This window comes from Drosophila tropicalis, unplaced genomic scaffold, assembly GCF_018151085.1.
Source record: "Drosophila tropicalis isolate 14030-0801.00 unplaced genomic scaffold, ASM1815108v1 contig_1002, whole genome shotgun sequence".
In the NCBI taxonomy this organism is placed as follows: Eukaryota; Metazoa; Arthropoda; class Insecta; order Diptera; family Drosophilidae; genus Drosophila; species Drosophila tropicalis.
This window is the reverse complement of record NW_027172360.1, coordinates 2,148,154-2,170,272: the sequence shown is the minus strand read 5'-3', so window position 1 is coordinate 2,170,272 and position 22,119 is coordinate 2,148,154. Positions and strand designations below refer to the sequence as shown.

The 22,119-nt window shown below is 34.8% G+C and overlaps 1 protein-coding gene across 1 annotated transcript in view; it reads right to left on the bottom strand.

The window, feature by feature from the left end:
• Window positions 1-22,119, bottom strand: part of Cdk1 (Cyclin-dependent kinase 1) — a 77,093-nt gene that overhangs the window by 12,404 nt on the left and 42,570 nt on the right. Inside the window, exon 2 of the mRNA XM_068283928.1 lies at window positions 21,538-22,041. Within this exon, the coding sequence (XP_068140029.1) occupies window positions 21,538-22,041 (504 nt within the window). The remainder of the gene's footprint in view (window positions 1-21,537; window positions 22,042-22,119) is intronic.

Genomic DNA, 22,119 nt, shown 5'->3' with positions numbered 1-22,119 from the left:
ATCGTCTGGCGTGCTTGTACAGTTTTCTTCTGGTTCTTATGAGATCACGTACTTCTAGAAAAATTGCAAAATGAGTTCCTCTTCTTGATAAGGTTTGTGTGCAGGGTCTTGCCTGTGATGCAGCATTAGTGATCATTTCAACCAATTTCCTAGTCGCAAATTCGATATCCTCTCTACTGGTAATTTCTATTTCAGGATGAACTGTGTCTCTAAGCACGCTTTTAAATAATCCAATATTTGCTTCTTTAGGCAATAGTTGAAATCTTGTCAGAAACTAAGTCATTAACTTCAGTGATTTCAAGTCTTTGTGGCGAGATGCCTTTGTAAATGCAGAAATCAATCGCTGTTAAAAAGGGAATAGCTGCATTTCGGAATTAATTATTGGAAGTAACGTTATGTGTTGAATTGAATTTTCGATAATTATGGAAGCCCCGCCAATTCTATTGGGTTGGTTGTTATGAGCACTATAGTGTGTGCGTCCAAGGTATTTTACTTTTGGGCACGAAAACGTTTCAGATATCATCACTATGTCAATATCTCTTCGTTCAAGGACCTTCGCCTGCTGAGCAGGCCATTGGCGTTTCAAAAAACAATTTTGAACCTTATTTACGGTGAAGCATCAGTTGCTGCTGCTGTTGAAACTTGTTTGCTCTGGTAAGTGTGAATTCGCAAGAAACTAATTTTAGCTTGTTAATTATTTTTCGGTAGGAGTCACTATCAAAGCAATAGACTCTGACGCCGTTTGCAGAGGATTGCAAAGAATATCTATCGTTGTCCAAATAATTAAAAAATGTACAATGTTTTCTATGTTAGGAATAACAATTGGAGAAATTTTTTGATTCTTGTTGCTTTCCTTATTGCTTACTAGCAATGGGATTCCTCATCAATCACATTGGTCATCAGGTTTCTTATCACCAAACGCTTTAAATTTCTAAGCATTATGACTACCGAGCCAACCTTCAGTTGTAAATTGTGCGGAGGTAAGCACGGCAAGGAGTTCAAAAGTTCATTTAGATAATTAGTAGTTTATTCTTCTTTTCTTACACAGTCGATAGATTTGACAGAATACAGAGTACCTACATCGTTGATTAATTGCTCGCTCACTTAACTATTTAATGTTAATGGCAATAATATCCGGAAATACTTTGCTGATAAGCAAAGAGAAATGATTTTAACCCGCTCGTTTCGTCAACAGGAACACGGCCATTACCGATAGTCAGCAATTGCTCAGAGAAATCATCAGCAGATAGACCGTTAAACAATGCAACATTCAAATTTACATACAGTTGAAGTTTCATTATATTTCGCCACTGATTTAATACTTTGAGGCAAGCGTTTGTTTCGTCGGCAGCAGTAGATCTTGGAACGACTGGTAGAGTTTTTATCGGCAATCGCCAAATAATCAAATCATTGCACCAGCAAAACATCTCGAGTCATTGCGCAAAACTTTCAGTGTTCGGTTTAGTGCTTCCAATCTGCTTTTGATGCAACTTAAACTTTGGATATTGCAGATTGTTTCGAAATGTTGCATGTCGGTTATTCAGTAGTTTGAAGGTTTAATGGCAATTTTTAGCGCTGATTGAGCCGTACGTCATCCGTCTAACAATGTGGTCGCTATTCCAGAAGAAGCAACTGTTACCGCAATTTCGGACATCGCACGCACATCATTAATTGCGTTAATCAGTGTATCACAAACTTGCCTCTGCTTTGGATTCAGCAGTGGTACATTCGTTTGAACTGATTGGATAAGTAATGTGTCTCATATTCATATCAAACCATTAACAGTTCGTCATGATTCAAAGAATGTTGGCCCTCGAACATGTATCAGTAACAACCGCAAATAGAAACATTCAACATTGTTCGGATGAACTGTGGGAATACGACCAAGAGCATCAGGAGAAGGCATACCGACTTTGAAATTTCTTCTAAGCCAGTTCTGCATAGCCTGAGCCATGCATGATTTTCATGAAGCATTTTCTTCACATCTTTTAGAATTTCTCTTTTCGCAGCTGTGTTGATCCCTTGACGCCGGTCATAAATTGCCATACAGCGATGGCAAATCAGTCCCTGAATCTTTTAAGTCGGAGCCATAATTATAGTTATAGACACTTTTTTTAAACGCAAATTCCCTAAAATGTTGGATTATATCCGTGTTCTTCGATAATTTCAGAACCAAATGAAGTCATTTGAAAGTACCCATTGTATTTTTGAGTGTTCGCTAGAAAATGTAATTCTAGTGTTTCGCTATAAAGCAAGGAACACAATGGCTCTGGTGGCGGGACCAATAATGGCAGTGGTAAACCAGCCGTTTCACCAGCAAACTTCAATGCGCCACAATGCTGGCAAACAACATTCATAGGACCAATGCAAATTAGTCAATTCAAGCTGTAGTCGATGCACACTGGGCGAAATTGCCAATTAAGTGGCATGAAGTCGAATAACGCAGACATTGAGCTTAAACTTTGATAAGAATAGCACTCTAAATATTGAAACAAAATTTAAAGTTCATATGAACACGCCTACCCAAATAACCCATATAAGGCAACAATGCGTATACGTGATCACAAAGGAAAGTATAAGAACTATAACAACAATTTATGTATTAGTTATATATATTATTATTAGCTCTTTACACTAATTCAGCTGGCGCCCATGGGTATGCACACAAAAAAAGGTGGATTCTGCAGTTGCAAGCTTTGCCGTTCTTTTTTCGCTTCATGTAGTTTGAATTCTCAACTACTTTTAGCGTTGAAGATATAGTATGGCCATTACAATTGCGGATTCTTTAGCGAAGTCTGCTGATGATAGAACTTGGTGGTTCTTGAAATAGCTATACAGACAACCTGCTCACCTTTTGTGCTGCCTAGAATTTAAAATCTTACAAATAAATCAGTAAGATTGACCTGAAGCCTCGCTCAAACAAAGTTTTTTGATTAACTTCAACAAGGTCGAAATCTAGACAAATATTATTATTATTTATTTCCGTCAATTGGCCAAATATCCAGTTTGCAAGAACGGCAGAATTGCGGCCGCTGTAGATCCATACGTCCAGCAGCGTTGAATGACAGAACTCAACGTGATCTACAAGTTCAAAATACCGCCAGAGCCGCAAAAAGCCGCCAGCAAGATTATTACTAACTTTTTATACACACTCTCTACTTTATTTTCACATACATTACATAACGCAGAAACACGCAGAAGATTAGTTTTTATACCCTTGCAGAGGGTATTATAAAATTAATCAGATGTTTGTAACGCACAGAAGGAGACGTTTCCGACCCCATAAAGTATATATATTTTTCATCAGCATGAGAAGTTGAGTCGATAAAGCCATGTAAGCCTGTCCGTCTGGGCGTATGCGTTTTACTCAGCCATCTTAAGAGCTATCGGGCTGAAATTTTTTTTGCGTGCTTTTTATTATCTGGAGCAGATCAAGTATGAAAATGGTGAAAAATTTAAGGGGGGAGCCTGCTTTAGAGGCTCAAAAAATCGAATTTTTTTTATTGCTTAAATCTGTTCCTAATATATCTAAGAATATGTCTGTCAATTTTGGAAAGACAATTCGAATTATTTTCGAAGATACAGTACTAAAAGCAGTTGGGCGCCGAGCAGGTATACGAGTAAACCGTAAACTTTAAAGCGCGTTCTGTCGAGTTTTCATTTTTGGGATTTTCCAAAATTGGCGGGCAAAATTACAAAAAAAGTATTCAACCAATCGTAAAAAACCAAAGCTTATTAGATTCAGTATCTTATTACCTCCTCTGTGAACTTAAAAAGTTATTGAAAAAAAATTTTAAACTATTTTTTTTTTAAATTAAGGTTAGGTTTTTTGGTGAAAAATTCAACTTTTTTTTTAAATCTAAAAAAAAAACTTTGATTTTCGCGTTTTGTTCGGGTTTTCCCAGGTTCACATAGAAGAAGGACTAATGAAAATTGATTATCCATTTGATTTTTTTGTTTCCGACAAAAATTGCGACCTACATTTTGCCCGCCAATTGGACACTTCGATTGCGCGGTGGTGCCCAAAAGTAGATGAAAGTGGGCTGTACTTCGATATTTTAAATTTAAAAAAATGTTTTTTGTAAGTTTAATATGTAATAAAATGATGTAAAAATTTCATTACATTTGCTTGTTTTTTTCTATCCTATCCTCCCCCCCTTAATAAAAATTTGAGTATCCCCATCAAATTTGCTAATGTGATCCCAAAATTTTAATCGGATCGGATAAATAGAACACAAGTTACAGTCAATAAAAATCGGTTCAATCGCTGCCGGCAACGCTGCTTGCTGCCTACTACGTCATCATCAAATCAACAGAGAAATTGAGTTGCAGAAAACAAATTTCGAACATGAAAAATTATTATTGTCAAGGACTGAGGGTACATAAACTTCGGCATAGCCGAACTTAACTTCTTCTTTACTCCACAGAAGATGAACACATGCTTATGTTATTTTTCTATCTTTTTGGACAATAAAAACAGTAGCCATATATAAAATATAGTAAATTTGAACACCAAATTGTATTGTTTTATCCATTCTACATACCTTGGCCTCCAAAATCTACTTTTTACAATATCTTATTTTTCTTTTGTGTAAAAAGCCAAGCGATTAAAGTAAATAAAAATTACCCGCCAATTTTGTCGCAGGCATCAGCTGTCTAATCACCTGACTTTGAAGCTTGATCAGAATGACAGGGTTGCATGTTTGGCGAAAGCGATCATCGATTTTTATACCCTTGCAAAAAGGGTATAAAAATTTTGGTCAGAAGTGTGCAACGCATAGAACGAAGTATCTCCGACCATACAAAGTATATATATTCTTGATCAGCACGACGAGAGGAGTTCAAATAGCCATGTCCGTCTGTCCGTCCGTCCGTCTGGATCAACGTAAACTCCTCCTAGACCGTAAGAGCTACAGAGCTGAAATTTTGCACTTTGAAATTTGTATATACTGCAGGGGTTGTATATCTCGGATTCAGCCGGATCGGACCACTATATCATATAGCTCCCATACAAACGCCAAAGTCACGAACAGTGACTTTTCTCAATAACTTCGTTATTTTATATGCTATTGTCGTGAAACGTAATATTAGAGAGTTTATTACGCTTATAAACGACTGTGCCAAGTTTGATCAAGATCGGATGACTATATCATATAGCTCCCATAGGAACGATCGGACGAAAACAGTGACTTTTGTAAATAACTTCGTTACTTTTAACGCGATTGCGATCGTGTATGTAACAGGCAAAAGGAAGCTTCTCCGACCCCATAAAGTATATATATTCTTGATCAGGATTAACAGCCGAGTCGATCTATGTCCGTCTGTCCGTCCGTCCCTCCGTCCGTATGAACACGCAGATCTCGGAGGCTATAAGAGCTAGAGCCACCAAATTTGGTTTGTATACTCGTGTAGTATGTAAATGTATAGAGTTAAATGGAATTTTGGCCACGCCCCCTGACGCCCCCAGGAATCACCTAAAACTATTTGTCATAAAAAGTATAACAGCTAGAGACATCAAATTTGGTTTATATACTCGTTTAGCTAGCGCGCAGAAACGCCCATTTCCGCCCCCGCAAATTAAACAAAACAGATTTTTTCGAAAACTAACTTCAAACTAAACTTCCGGCAATTATTTACTGTTTTTAGGATGTATTCTGCTATTCCGGGCCGAGATAAACCCAACAAATTAATAACTATGAAAATTGGTTCAGCAGATCTCGAGTTATAAGTTGTTGAGCAAATCCGACTTTCTTTTATATATAAGAAGATGTTAATGTTGATTAATAAGACATTAGCTTCAATGTTTTTGAAAGACACAGAATATACATACAGTGACTAAACTTTTGTATTACGCAATTAAACTTAAATGTTAACACGAGTTCAAACACAAAATTTGAAGATTATTTTGTTCATTTTTTCAATCCGATGTTTTAAATACTGTATAAAATAGTTTTTTAAGATGTTTTGCTATATTTTGAAAATACGCAACAAAAAGCAAAAAAAAAATTCTTTAATATAAAAGGAGATTTCAATGAAAGCAAGGATGAAATTCTACAAGAGCTATTCATGTAGGATCACGGTATGGTAAAGGTGACTTCGAGTGAGAATCGGTATCGACGTAATATCGATAAAAACGATACACGATAGTAAGAAGTAGTCAGTCAGTCCGAAGAGCAGAGAGTGGAATAGAGTGAGCCGGTAAAGTTGTGTCTCGAAGTGTTAGCAGTGCATTCGCAGTGAATGCGAAAAATAAAGAGAAATATTGTGAAGTAATTAATAATTTTGTAAATAAGCTAATAAACTAACCAAATACAATAAAGCTGATAAAATTAAAACCCAGTGTTTGCAAATCGAATCTCTTCATCTCGGGGACTCGTTAAGGAATTGGTAATTGGTAGGTAATTGGTCAAAAATTGCACCAACTAATTGACCACACTCTGTTCTTCCGATTTTACTTCAATTTTTTTATTATGACAGTAACTCTCCAACATTATCTTCTTTATGAAAAATGTTCTTTGTAATATAGCTTAGGTATAGTTGCGTGATCAAAAAGTTGAGCCACTCTATGTATGTATGTGCTGAAAGATGAATTGTTCAACCAATCTTCGTTTGTCACGACATTCTCTTCTCTTTAAATGCTTGCACCAATTATCTGAAAAACCATGTCAAATTTTCATTTTGGCGGAGCAGACGATTGAGGGTCGTGTTTTTTTTTTTTTTTTTTTTTGGGCTCCCGCTTAAATACTGGTTTTCACTCTTTGGTGGTGTTAAATTCAATATTAAATTAATCCAACAAATTTTTATTGAGTTCACACTCATCGTGAAGTTTTAATAATAGTTGCATTTAAATATTTTATAAAAACTAACATTCATTTAAATAAAAGATGCTTAGTTTTTCATCATTAGAATTTCACTCCCACCCAAGCTCTCGAGTTTGAAGTACGGCCTACATATAGCGCGCGCTCCGAATTAATACTAACAAACATTATTACCTTTTTTCTTTTTCTTATGTTTCACTTCATATTTGAGCTACTTATAGCCAGGAGCAGATAAAGTATGAAAGTTGTCAGAATCGGACCACTATATCATATATGTAAATAAAATATATTTATCCGAAATTTCAAACAGATCGGATAAATAGAACACCAGTTACAGTCAGTATCAATCGCTGCATCAAGCCTACTAAGCAGCTAAGCACACGCATACACACACAGACGCAACGCTACATAAACTGTATGTGTATGCGTGCCAATCGCAGCATGCAGCATGGGGAAAAAAGAAAAAGGAATTGAAATGATATTAGGAATGTTTTGTCGGTGCAGTGATGAATCGAGTTACAGAAAAAGAGTTTGGAACATGTAAAACTATTATGGCCAAGATCTGCAAGGGTATAAAAACTTTGGCACAACCGAAGTTTGCTACTTTGATATTTTGATTATTCAATTATATTAAAAAACTCTGCTTTACTTTATTATTTTGACGAACTTTGTCATGTGATGTTAACCAAAATTTACAATTTGATTATTTTCTTATTCAATAGTGAAATATTTACAATTTAATTATATTCTTAAACCTAGTACCGATGTATATATATACATATATATTTTGCTAACAAATTGCAAAATTTATTTATTTATCCAATGTCTTATATTCTGAGCACTCCAGCCGCATTAATAAGGATTGCGCGATAATTGAAATCCATCCACATATTTTATTAAAAACCTGTCACTTTTCAAAATTTTTGCTATCGCGTACGGCCCTTTATTTTTCGGTATTAACTTCCTCGTTATTCCTGCGGTACTATTAAAATTTTTAACCATTATATAATCGCCCTCTTTATATTCCGGTGCAACTTTCTTTTTATTGTTATAGTATTTTTCATTATCGGCCTGTTAATTCTGTTTTCTAATATTTTCTACAACAAAAATTCGACTTTTTCAATGACCACATCCCAATACAATCCTTTCTTAAGTTCGGTGATTTTTGCAATCATAGGTCCTAAACTTCTATTAATCCTTTCCACTTGTCCATTTGCTTGTGGCGATCCCGTAGCTATTTTTATTTGTTTTATATTCGCTTCTTTTATGAAATTTTTCAATTCTCCCGATGTAAAACAACTGCCTCGATCCGAAATTATACATTTCGGTCTACTATATGATCGAAAATAATCTCCTAATGCTTAAATGACTTCTTTAGTGTTTGTAGTTTTCGTGGTGTATAATCTAACAAATTTAGTAAATGCATCTACAACAACTAAAATATACTTCTTTGATCTTCCTGAATCTACCGGTCCATAATGATCAATATGAACTGCATCAAAGGGCTTATTTCCTTTCGATATACTATGCAAGAGACCATCTCCTTTTCCTGTTTTCGGTGAATACGCTATACATTTCAAACAATTTCCTATATGGTTTATTGTCTTCTCCATCATATTTGGAAAATAGTATCCTCTTCCTGTTGCTTCTATCATTTTGTTCCTGCCAATATACCTGCGTAACGCATATATTAGTGCTAGTGTTTCTAACTCAAAAATGTGGTATTTTGTCTCTGTTACCGTAGTGCGTTTGGAAAAAAAAAGAAATTGGGTGTAGCTGCTAATCCTCTTTTCTTTGAAGCATAACTGCTCAAATCCCTAAAGCACTGGCATCACAGTGTAATTCAGTTTCATCATTAGGATTATAGATAGCCAATATAGGCGCTTTCATCAATTTCTTATTAAAATTTAAAAAACAATTCAAGCTCTAAGTTCTAATTTTTTCCGCACTAATATCTTGAATACTTCTTTTAACGTTTCTAAATGTTCCTCAATATTTTTGCTAGCAATCATTATATCATCCATGTATAAAATAATTTTCTTTTCCCTAATCATGTCATCAAATATGCTGTTTATAAACCGTTGAAACACATGCGTTGCATTTTTTAGTCCCATTGGCATCCTAAGAAATTCATACTGGCCTAATGGTGTTACAAACGATGTAAATTTAACCGACTCTTTGTCCATGAACACATAAAAATATCCATTTTTTAAATCTAATTTTGTGAATACTTTGTTTCTTGTGCTAAGCGATCCGATCCAGGAGATCGTCTATTAATGGTAATGGATAGTTATCTTAAGCCATACTTTTGTTCATTTTTTAAAGTCTGTACATAGACGCAAATCTCCAGTTTTCTTTTTGACCAAAACTATCGGCGATGCATATGCTGAATTACTGGGTTGTATAATTCCTTTTTTTAAATAATCATCTATCAAAATATATTATTTTTCTTTTTCCGTATAAGATAACCTTCTAGGTGAACAACTAAAGGGTTTTGTATTTTGAAGAGTTATCTTCATTTCATATTTAAAACCTGGATTTTCCGGTCTGTGCTAACAGTTTAGACAAACTTACAACGAGTCGTAAAATCAACGCTTTCACCGATGATGTATGCATGTTCTTCTTTTGCATTGGATAATAAATTGATTTCAAATATTTCTTTCTGAAAATTTTCTACTAACGCATTTCCCTCATTTTCTTTAACAATGTTCTCTACAACCACATTTCTAATATTGATTTCTCCATATTTCTTTCTCCTTTATCTACATTACTAACAATTTTTCTCTCATATTTTCTAACAATTTTACTTTCTATTCCATTTTCATTTTTCAGCATTTTATTATATTCATAAATTACATTACATACTCATAGATTCTTCAGGCACAATTATTACATCAAAATAATTTTTTATTGACTTTTTCCAAACATAATGTATTTTTCTGAAAATTTGTAATTTGTTTTCAATATTATCATTTAGCTGCACATCCTTAGGCATTTTTGATGTTTTTAGAAACGAAATGGCGCTGCTCAAATCTATGCGGCACTCTCTAATTATTGGTTTTTATTATAGTCTTTTAAAAATAATTTAATATATCTTACATAATTGTTTACTTCGTCTTTTGACTTCTTTATTTGCGGGTACTGCGCTATGAGATGGTCTTTGCCACCACACCCATAACAACATCCACGAACACGTAAAGACTTTAGGCAATCCTTCGCCCAATGATTTCTCGAATTACAATTATGGCACCTCGAGTCCTTGGGTACCCTGTTTTGCCTCTCGACGAACTTCTTACCTGGCAGCCGGACTTCCACAAATGCTCTTAACAATCGGTTTGGATTGTCAAAACATTGTACATGCGCTTGTATACGCATGCTCTCCAATGGAATTCCCTCTATGATGAAATCTAGTAGCGCGTCGTCCTCAATATTGACGTGTTGGGCTAGCGTTGATTAACGTTGATTCTCGCTGAGTTCACACACATTATTTAATTGTACAATCCAATTTTGTACGTCTGGTCCGCCATTATATTCCAGCAGCAGTTCCTTAGCCATCTGGTAGCCAGAATAAGTCCAATTATTTATTTTCTGCTCAGCTACTCTGGTCACATTGTTCTGCTAAATTGGTGTTGCCATCTCTAAAACACGCTCGCGCTCCGAACTCTCTTTGTCGTTTTCTTCGTCTGCTTTTGAAATATGTTCGTCGCCACTCTCATTTTCGTCGCGTCTATTGCAGTCTCGCTTTTGCATGGCCGCTTGCGACTGCGTTATGCAAACTTTCTAGAAGTTTCTTGGCTTCTTTTATTTTGTTGCGTAGTCCCTCTAACATAACTGTGCTTTCGGTTATTTCATCATGTTCTTGGTGTAGAGTTTGAGACTCCAATTGTCTCATTTGTTGTTGTTGTTGCTGTAACTTTGTACCAACGCCGCTTGTACATGGAATAGCATCGACATCTGGTATTGGAGCTACTGGAAGGCCTCCACGTACATCCTCCGGAATTTCCAGTAGTCTGCTTATTAACTCCGTCTTGGAGCCCTTGGTGTCCATTCCCAACGCCACCAGTCAACTTTTTAGGCTTGCCGTAGAAATTTTGTTTAACATTTCCGACATTTTATGGATTTTTGAACCACTTCTGATTTTATGGTAGTATAAATAATATGGTTGTGTCACTTATTAATTGCTCGTTGCTTTATTTATTTGATCTAATCACTTTGGATATTGCTTACGAACTGACTCTCTGCTCGCAGACAAAGTAGTTAGAGAGTTAGATATTCAACAATAAAGAGAGCATCTTCGCTTGCAAGGCAGAGTGAGAGACGCTTTATGAAATCAGAGAGTGAGGAATCTATATCAATAGTTATAAAGGTGCTTAAACAGTGGTTGCAATACCACTGTTTCTTATGCTTTGGACACTGGGCCCACTACAAACGTTCTTCCACATTGATGGCTAATGTGTAAGGAAACAATTACCAAAAAAGTTGCAAGGGTATACAACTTTGACGCGCTCGAAGTTAGCCCCGACCCTCTGGTTATTATCTGGAGCAGATCAAGTATGAAAATGATCAGGATCGGACACTATATCATATAGCTCTAGAACATTTTCATAAAAATTGGAGTATCGCTATGAAATTTACATATGTGATAATATTAAATGTAAAACATCCATCTGATCGGATAAATAGAACACAAGTAACAGTCAATATAAATCAGTTTTTCATTTTGGGGGTATTTTTTAGTTTGTCACGTGAGCTAAATTTGACTTATATATCGATTTCTTTTTTCATGCATACGACCTGAATCGTCCTCATTTATTGTAGAAATGTTGTTAATGGTTAAATAAATTCATTTTATGAATGTTATATAACCCAGAATTACTTTTTCAGTTACAGTTCTAGAAATGCTTACAATTGAGCTCTTTTTTAGAGTAGTTTTTGAAGTGTTTTTAATTTATAACTATTTTTTGATAGAACAATATCAAGATTAATTTAAAACAACATATATGAAAAATTAGAAACGAGTTCTTTTTGGTTGTGGTTCATTTCCTTTATCAAGATCAAAGTAATCCGATTCGCTCTACCCAACGGCCAATTCTGCCCTTATGGAACGCATAGTAAAATATGTTCATACGCACATTTTGCATGTTTCTAGTCCGATTTCCGATTTGTAGCTGGCAATCGATTCTTTCTAAATTATGGAGACGGAAATGGCCGTGGCAAAATATTAAAGTATACAAATCCTGCGCGCAAACTAAAAAAAATTTACATTTTAAATTTAGTGAGAGAAAATTTGTTTTATTTCATTTTCTGTTTTATTTTATTTCTCGGATTCAGACGGATCGGACCACTATATCATATAGCTCCCATACAAACGCCAAGTCACGAACAGTGACTTTTCTCAATAACTTCGTTATTTTCTGTGCTATTGTGCTATTAATATTATACAGTTTATTACGCCTATAAACTACTGTGCCAAATTTGATCAAGATCGGGTGACTATATCATATAGCTCCCATAGGAACGATCGGTCGAAAACAGTACTTTCAAATTGAACATTTGTTAGTTTAATATATGTATCTCTTAATGACTGTGCCGAATTCGATAAACATTGGGTGACTATATCATATAGTTAGAAAAAGAGAGCATTTTCGCTTGCAAGGCAGAGCGAAAGACGCTTTATGAAATTAGAGAGTGAGGAATCTATATTAATCTAGTTATAACGGTGCTGAAACAGTGGTTGCAATACCACTGCTTCTTATGCTTTGGACACTGGGCCTACTACAACTCGGCCGTCCTGACTTTAAGATTGTTCTCAAACTCTGCTTTACTTTATTATTTTGACGAACTTTGTCATGTGATGTTAACCAAAATTTACAATTTGATTATTTTCTTATTCTATAGTGAAATATTTGCAATATAATTATATTCTTAAACCTAGTACCGATGTATATATATACATACATATATATATGTATTTTGCTAACAAATTCCAAAATTTATTTATTTATCCAATGTCTTATATTCTGAGCACTCCAGCCGCCTTAATAAGGATTGCGCGATAATTGAAATCCATCCACATCTTTTATTAAAAACCTGTCACTTTTCAAAATTTTTGCTATCATATACGGCTCTTAATTTTTCGGTATTAACTTCCTCGTTATTCCTGCGGTACTTTCAAAATTTTTAACCATTATATAATCGCCCTCTTTATATTCCGGTGTAACTTTCTTTTTATTGTTATAGTATTTTTCATTATCGGCCTGAGCTAACCGTTGATTTAATTCTGTTTTCTAATATTTTCTACACCGAATTAATATTTTCTACAACGAATTAATATTTTCTTATATTTTTTACAACTTAAATGACTTCTTAAGTGTTTGTAGTTTTCGTGGTGTATAATCTAACAAATTTAGTAAATGCATCTACAACAACTATACATTTCAAACAATTTCCTATCTGGTTTATTGTCTTCTCCATCATATTTGGAAAATAGTATCCTCTTCCTGTTGCTTCTATCATTTTGTCCCTGCCAATATACCTGCGTAACGCATATATTAGTGCTAGTGTTTCTAGCTCAAAACTGTGGTATTTTGTCTCTGTTACCGTAGTGCGTTTGGAAAAAAAAAGAAATTGGGTGTAGCTGCTAATCCTCTTTTCTTTGAAGCATAACTGCTCGAATACCTAAAGCACTGGCATCACAGCGTAATTCAGTTTCATCATTAGTATTATAGATAGCCATTATAGGCGCTTTCGTCAATTTTTTCTTGAAATTTAAAAAACAATTCAAGCTCTAAGCTCTAATTTGTTCCGCACTAATCTCTTGAATGCTTCTTTTAACGTTTCTAAATGTTCCTCAATATAAAATAATTTTCTTTTCCCTAATCATGTCATCAAATATGCTGTTTATAAACCGTTGAAACACATGCGTTGCATTTTTTAGTCCCATTGGCATCCTAAGAAATTCATACTGGCCTAATGGTGTTACAAACGATGTAAATTTAACCGACTCTTTGTCCATGAACACATAAAAATATCCATTTTTTAAATCTAATTTTGTGAATACTTTGTTTCTTGTGCTAAGCGATCCGATCCAGGAGATCGTCTATTAATGGTAATGGATAGTTATCTTTAGCCATACTTTTGTTCATTTTTTAAAGTCTATACATAGACGCAAATCTCCTGTTTTCTTTTTGACCAAAACTATCGGCGATGCGTATGCTGAATTACTGGGTTGTATAATTCCTTCTTTTAAATAATCATCTATTAATATCTGTAATTTCTCTTTTTCCGTATATGATAACCTTTTAGGTGAAAAACTAAAGGGTTTCGTATTTTCAAGGGTTATCTTCATTTCACATTTAAAATCTGGATTCTCTGGTCTGTTCTGCTCAATATAGCATTCTTCCAACAGTTTGACAAACTTACATCGAGTGCTAAAATCAACACTTTCACCGATGTTGTATACAAGTTCTTCTTTTATATTGTCTAATAAATTGATTTCTAACATTTCTTTCTCAAAATTTTCTACCAACACATTTCTAATATTAATTTTTACATCTTTCCTTTTTTCTCCTTAATATACATTACTAACAATTTTTCTCTCATCTTTTCTAACAACTTGACTTTCTATTCCGTTTTCATTTTCCAGCATTTCGCCTAAATAATTTTCTTGATTTTCTAACAAATTTTGACTTTCTATTCCGTTTTCATTTTTCAGCATTTTATCTAAATAATTCTCCTGATTTTCTAACAAATTTCGACTTTCTATTCCGTTTTCATTTTACAGCATTTTATCTAAATAATTTTCCTGATTTTCTAATAAATTTCGTTCGCTTTTTTCAACGTAATCATTTTCAACGCGTCTGGATTAATTTCTAAATTACATTTTTTCATAAAATCTCTGCCCAATACTAAAATCTCTCGCCATTACATCAAAATAAATTTTTATTGAACTTTTCAAAAAACATTGAATTTTTTCAAAAATTTGTAATGGACTTTGATTTAGCCCGCAAAAGCTTTCAAAATTATCATTAATCTGCACATCCTTAGGCATTTTTAATGTTTTTATAAACGAAATGGCGCTGCCCGAATCTATGAGGCACTCTGCAATTATTGGTTTATGAAAATAATTTAATATATCTTACATAATTGTTTACTTCGTCCTTTGGCTTCTTCCTTTGCGGGCACTGCGCTATGAGGTGCTCCTTGGCACCACACCCATAACAAGATCCACGAACACGTTAAGACTTTAGGCAATCCTTCGCCCAATGATTTCTCGAATTACAATTATGGCACCTCGAGTCCTTGGGTACCCTGTTTTGCCTCTCGACGAACTTCTTACCTGGCAGCCGGACTTCCACAAATGCTCTTAACAATCGGTTTGGATTGTCAAAACATTGTACATTCGCTTGTATACGCATGCTCTCCAATGGAATTCCCTCTATGATGAAATCTAGTAGCGCGTCGTCCTCAATATTGACGTGTTGGGCTAGCGTTGATTAACGTTGATTCTCGCTGAGTTCACACACATTATTTAATTGTACAATCCAATTTTGTACGTCTGGTCCGCCATTATATTCCAGCAGCAGTTCCTTAGCCATCTGGTAGCCAGAATAAGTCCAATTATTTATTTTTTGCTCAGCTACTCTGGTCACATTGTTCTGCTAAATTGGTGTTGCCATCTCTAAAACACGCTCGCGCTCCGAACGCTCTTTGTCGTTTTCTTCGTCTGCTTTTGAAATATGCTCTCATTTTCGTCGCGTCTATTGCAGTCTCGCTTTTGCATGGCGTCGCCGCTTGCGACTGCGTTATGCAAACTTTCTAGAAGTTTCTTGGCTTCTTTTATTTTGTTGCGTAGTCCCTGTAACATAACTGTACTTTCGGTTATTTCATCATGTTGTTGGTGTAGAGTTTGAGACTCCAATTGTCTCACTTGTTGTTGTTTTTGTTGTAACTTTGTACCAACGCCGCTTGTACATGGAATAGCATCGACATCTGGTATTGGAGCTACTGGAAGGCCTCCACGTACATCCTCCGGAATTTCCAGTAGTCTGCTTATTAACTCCGTCTTGGAGCCCTTGGTGTCCATTCCCAACGCCACCAGCCAACTTTTTAGGCTAGCCGTAGAAATTTTGTTTAACATTTCCGACATTTTATGGATTTTTGAACCACTTCTGATTTTATGGTAGTATAAATAATATGGTTGTGTCACTTATTAATTGCTCGTTGCTTTATTTATTTGATCTGATCACTTTGGATATTGCTTACGAACTGACTCTCTGCTCGCAGACAAAGTAGTTAGAGAGTTAGATATTCAACAATAAAGAGAGCATCTTCGCTTGCAAGGCAGAGTGAGAGACGCTTTATGAAATCAGAGAGTGAGGAATCTATATCAATAGTTATAAAGGTGCTTCAACAGTGGTTGCAATACCACTGTTTCTTATGCTTTGGACACTGGGCCCACTACAAACGTTCTTCCACATTGATGGCTAATGTGTAAGGAAACAATTACCAAAAAAGTTGCAAGGGTATACAACTTTGACGCGCTCGAAGTTAGTTTGTCACGTGAGCTAAATTTGACTTATATATCGATTTCTTTTTTCATGCATACGACCTGAATCGTCCTCATTTATTGTAGAAATGTTGTTAATGGTTAAATAAATTCATTTTATGAATGTTATATAACCCAGAATTACTTTTTCAGTTACAGTTCTAGAAATGCTTACAATTGAGCTCTTTTTTAGAGTAGTTTTTGAAGTGTTTTTAATTTATAACTATTTTTTGATAGAACAATATCAAGATTAATTTAAAACAACATATATGAAAAATTAGAAACGAGTTCTTTTTGGTTGTGGTTCATTTCCTTTATCAAGATCAAAGTAATCCGATTCGCTCTACCCAACGGCCAATTCTGCCCTTATGTTCATACGCATATTTTGCATGTTTCTAGTCCGATTTCCGATTTGTAGCTGGCAATCGATTCTTTCTAAATTATGGAGACGGAAATGGCCGTGGCAAAATATTAAAGTATACAAATCCTGCGCGCAAACTAAAAAAACTTTACATTTTAAATTTAGTGAGAGAAAATTTGTTTTATTTCATTTTCTGTTTTATTTTATTTCTCGGATTCAGACGGATCGGACCACTATATCATATAGCTCCCATACAAACGCCAAGTCACGAACAGTGACTTTTCTCAATAACTTCGTTATTTTCTGTGCTATTGTGCTATTAATATTATACAGTTTATTACGCCTATAAACTACTGTGCCAAATTTGATCAAGATCGGGTGACTATATCATTTAGCTCCCATAGGAACGATCGGTCGAAAACAGTAATTTCAAATTGAACATTTGTTAGTTTAATATATGTATCTCTTAATGACTGTGCCGAATTCGATAAACATTGGGTGACTATATCATATAGTTAGAAAAAGAGAGCATTTTCGCTTGCAAGGCAGAGCGAAAGACGCTTTATGAAATTAGAGAGTGAGGAATCTATATTAATCTAGTTATAACGGTGCTGAAACAGTGGTTGCAATACCACTGCTTCTTATGCTTTGGACACTGGGCCTACTACATCTCGGCCGTCCTGACTTTAAGATTGTTCTCAAACTCTGCTTTACTTTATTATTTTGACGAACTTTGTCATGTGATGTTAACCAAAATTTACAATTTGATTATTTTCTTATTCTATAGTGAAATATTTACAATATAATTATATTCTTAAACCTAGTACCGATGTATGTATATATATACATATATATATTTTGCTAACAAATTCCAAAATTTATTTATTTATCCAATGTCTTATATTCTGAGCACTCCAGCCGCATTAATAAGGATTGCGCGATAATTGAAATCCATCCACATCTTTTATTAAAAACCTGTCACTTTTCAAAATTTTTGCTATCATATACGGCTCTTAATTTTTCGGTATTAACTTCCTCGTTATTCCTGCGGTACTTTCAAAATTTTTAACCATTATATAATCGCCCTCTTTATATTCCGGTGTAACTTTCTTTTTATTGTTATAGTATTTTTCATTATCGGCCTGAGCTAACCGTTGATTTAATTCTGTTTTCTAATATTTTCTACACCGAATTAATATTTTCTACAACGAATTAATATTTTCTTATATTTTTTACAACTTAAATGACTTCTTAAGTGTTTGTAGTTTTCGTGGTGTATAATCTAACAAATTTAGTAAATGCATCTACAACAACTATACATTTCAAACAATTTCCTATCTGGTTTATTGTCTTCTCCATCATATTTGGAAAATAGTATCCTCTTCCTGTTGCTTCTATCATTTTGTCCCTGCCAATATACCTGCGTAACGCATATATTAGTGCTAGTGTTTCTAGCTCAAAACTGTGGTATTTTGTCTCTGTTACCGTAGTGCGTTTGGAAAAAAAAAAGAAATTGGGTGTAGCTGCTAATCCTCTTTTCTTTGAAGCATAACTGCTCGAATACCTAAAGCACTGGCATCACAGTGTAATTCAGTTTCATCATTAGTATTATAGATAACCATTATAGGCGCTTTCGTCAATTTCTTCTTGAAATTTAAAAAACATTTCAAGCTCTAAGCTCTAATTTGTTCCGCACTAATCTCTTGAATGCTTCTTTTAACGTTTCTAAATGTTCCTCAATATTTTTGCTAGCAATCATTATATCATCCATGTATAAAATAATTTTCTTTTCCCTAATCATGTCATCAAATATGCTGTTTATAAACCGTTGAAACACATGCGTTGCATTTTTTAGTCCCATTGGCATCCTAAGAAATTCATACTGGCCTAATGGTGTTACAAACGATGTAAATTTAACCGACTCTTTGTCCATGAACACATAAAAATATCCATTTTTTAAATCTAATTTTGTGAATACTTTGTTTCTTGTGCTAAGCGATCCGATCCAGGAGATCGTCTATTAATGGTAATGGATAGTTATCTTAAGCCATACTTTTGTTCATTTTTTAAAGTCTGTACATAGACGCAAATCTCCAGTTTTCTTTTTGACCAAAACTATCGGCGATGCATATGCTGAATTACTGGGTTGTATAATTCCTTTTTTTTAAATAATCATCTATCAAAATATGTTATTTTTCTTTTTCCGTATAAGATAACCTTCTAGGTGAACAACTAAAGGGTTTTGTATTTTGAAGAGTTATCTTCATTTCATATTTAAAACCTGGATTTTCCGGTCTGTGCTAACAGTTTAGACAAACTTACAACGAGTCGTAAAATCAACGCTTTCACCGATGATGTATGCATGTTCTTCTTTTGCATTGGATAATAAATTGATTTCAAATATTTCTTTCTGAAAATTTTCTACTAACGCATTTCCCTCATTTTCTTTAACAATATTCTCTACAACCACATTTCTAATATTGATTTCTCCATATTTCTTTCTCTTTTATCTACATTACTAACAATTTTTCTCTCATATTTTCTAACAATTTTACTTTCTATTCCATTTTCATTTTTCAGCATTTTATTATATTCATAAATTACATTACATACTCATAGATTCTTCAGGCACAATTATTACATCAAAATAATTTTTTATTGACTTTTTCCAAACATAATGTATTTTTCAGAAAATTTGTAATTTGTTTTCAATATTATCATTTAGCTGCACATCCTTATGCATTTTTGATGTTTTTAGAAACGAAATGGCGCTGCTCAAATCTATGCGGCACTCTCTAATTATTGGTTTTTATTATAGTCTTTTAAAAATAATTTAATATATCTTACATAATTGTTTACTTCGTCTTTTGACTTCTTTATTTGCGGGTACTGCGCTATGAGATGGTCTTTGCCACCACACCCATAACAACATCCACGAACACGTAAAGACTTTAGGCAATCCTTCGCCCAATGATTTCTCGAATTACAATTATGGCACCTCGAGTCCTTGGGTACCCTGTTTTGCCTCTCGACGAACTTCTTACCTGGCAGCCGGACTTCCACAAATGCTCTTAACAATCGGTTTGGATTGTCAAAACATTGTACATGCGCTTGTATACGCATGCTCTCCAATGGAATTCCCTCTATGATGAAATCTAGTAGCGCGTCGTCCTCAATATTGACGTGTTGGGCTAGCGTTGATTAACGTTGATTCTCGCTGAGTTCACACACATTATTTAATTGTACAATCCAATTTTGTACGTCTGGTCCGCCATTATATTCCAGCAGCAGTTCCTTAGCCATCTGGTAGCCAGAATAAGTCCAATTATTTATTTTCTGCTCAGCTACTCTGGTCACATTGTTCTGCTAAATTGGTGTTGCCATCTCTAAAACACGCTCGCGCTCCGAACTCTCTTTGTCGTTTTCTTCGTCTGCTTTTGAAATATGTTCGTCGCCACTCTCATTTTCGTCGCGTCTATTGCAGTCTCGCTTTTGCATGGCCGCTTGCGACTGCGTTATGCAAACTTTCTAGAAGTTTCTTGGCTTCTTTTATTTTGTTGCGTAGTCCCTCTAACATAACTGTGCTTTCGGTTATTTCATCATGTTCTTGGTGTAGAGTTTGAGACTCCAATTGTCTCATTTGTTGTTGTTGTTGCTGTAACTTTGTACCAACGCCGCTTGTACATGGAATAGCATCGACATCTGGTATTGGAGCTACTGGAAGGCCTCCACGTACATCCTCCGGAATTTCCAGTAGTCTGCTTATTAACTCCGTCTTGGAGCCCTTGGTGTCCATTCCCAACGCCACCAGTCAACTTTTTAGGCTTGCCGTAGAAATTTTGTTTAACATTTCCGACATTTTATGGATTTTGGAACCACTTCTGATTTTATGGTAGTATAAATAATATGGTTGTGTCACTTATTAATTGCTCGTTGCTTTATTTATTTGATCTGATCACTTTGGATATTGCTTACGAACTGACTCTCTGCTCGCAGACAAAGTAGTTAGAGAGATAGATATTCAACAATAAAGAGAGCAGCTTTATGAAATCAGAGAGTGAGGAATCTATATCAATAGTTATAAAGGTGCTTAAACAGTGGTTGCAATACCACTGTTTCTTATGCTTTGGACACTGGGCCCACTACAAACGTTCTTCCACATTGATGGCTAATGGGTAAGGAAACAATTACCAAAAAAGTTGCAAGGGTATGCAACTTTGACGCGCTCGAAGTTATCCCCGACCCTCTGGTTATTATCTGGAGCAGATCAAGTATGAAAATGATCAGGATCAGACACTATATCATATAGCTCTAGAACATGTTCATAAAAATTGGAGTATCGCTATGAAATTTACATATGTGATAATATTAAATGTAAAACATCAATCTGATCGGATAAATAGAACACAAGTAACAGTCAATATAAATCGGTTCAATCGCTGCCGGCAGTGCTGCTTGCTGCCTACTACGTCATCATCAAATCAACAGAGCACATGCATACACACACAGACGCAACGCTACACTAACTGTATGTGTATGCGAGCCGTGCTTTGCTTAGGAAATAATGAAAGAAGAAAAATTGTAGTAAAATAAGTAATAATGTTTTGTTTGTGTATTGATGAATTGAGTTCCAGAAAACAAATTGTGAACATGTAAAACAATTATTTTCAAGAACTGCAAGGGTACATAAACTTGGGCATAGCTGAATTTAACTTTTTTCATATTTTTCAATAGTTTCTTCTACAATATTTTTTTTCCCATCCTCTTTTCTAAATTAAAAAAATATAATTTGAATTTTACACATAGTTTACCTGAACATTCGAAATAACTGATCTATTTCAGAGTCTCCTTGAAAAAGAGGCTTCCGTGTAGCCATTTCCGCGAAAATGCAGCCAATTGACCAAATATCCACTGGGCAAGAATAGCGATGCGAGCCCAAAAGCACTTCAGGAGCTCTGTACCATAAGGTAACAATTTCGTGTGTGTATATGCGCACGGGAATACCAAAGGATCTCCCTAATCCGAAATCGGCCACTTTAATTATGCCATTTTTGTCGATTAAAAGATTTTGGGGTTTGAGATCGCGATGCAATACGCGACGCCGATGACAAAATGAAATTGCGTTTGTAATTTGATACAAATAGCTCTGCACCAGTTTGCTGTCCATTTGCTTTTCCGACGGCAAGGAATCCATATATTTCTTTAGGTCCATTGACAAAAACTCGAATATTAAGTAAATTCGATTCTCCTCCATTAGAACATCTTCCAAGCAAACGATATTTGGATGTTTTAACTCTTTTAATAAGGAAATTTCCCTGCAAAAAATATTATATTATGTTACATAACGGAGGTTTATAAGACCTGCTTAAAATTTAAGTCAAACATTACATTTA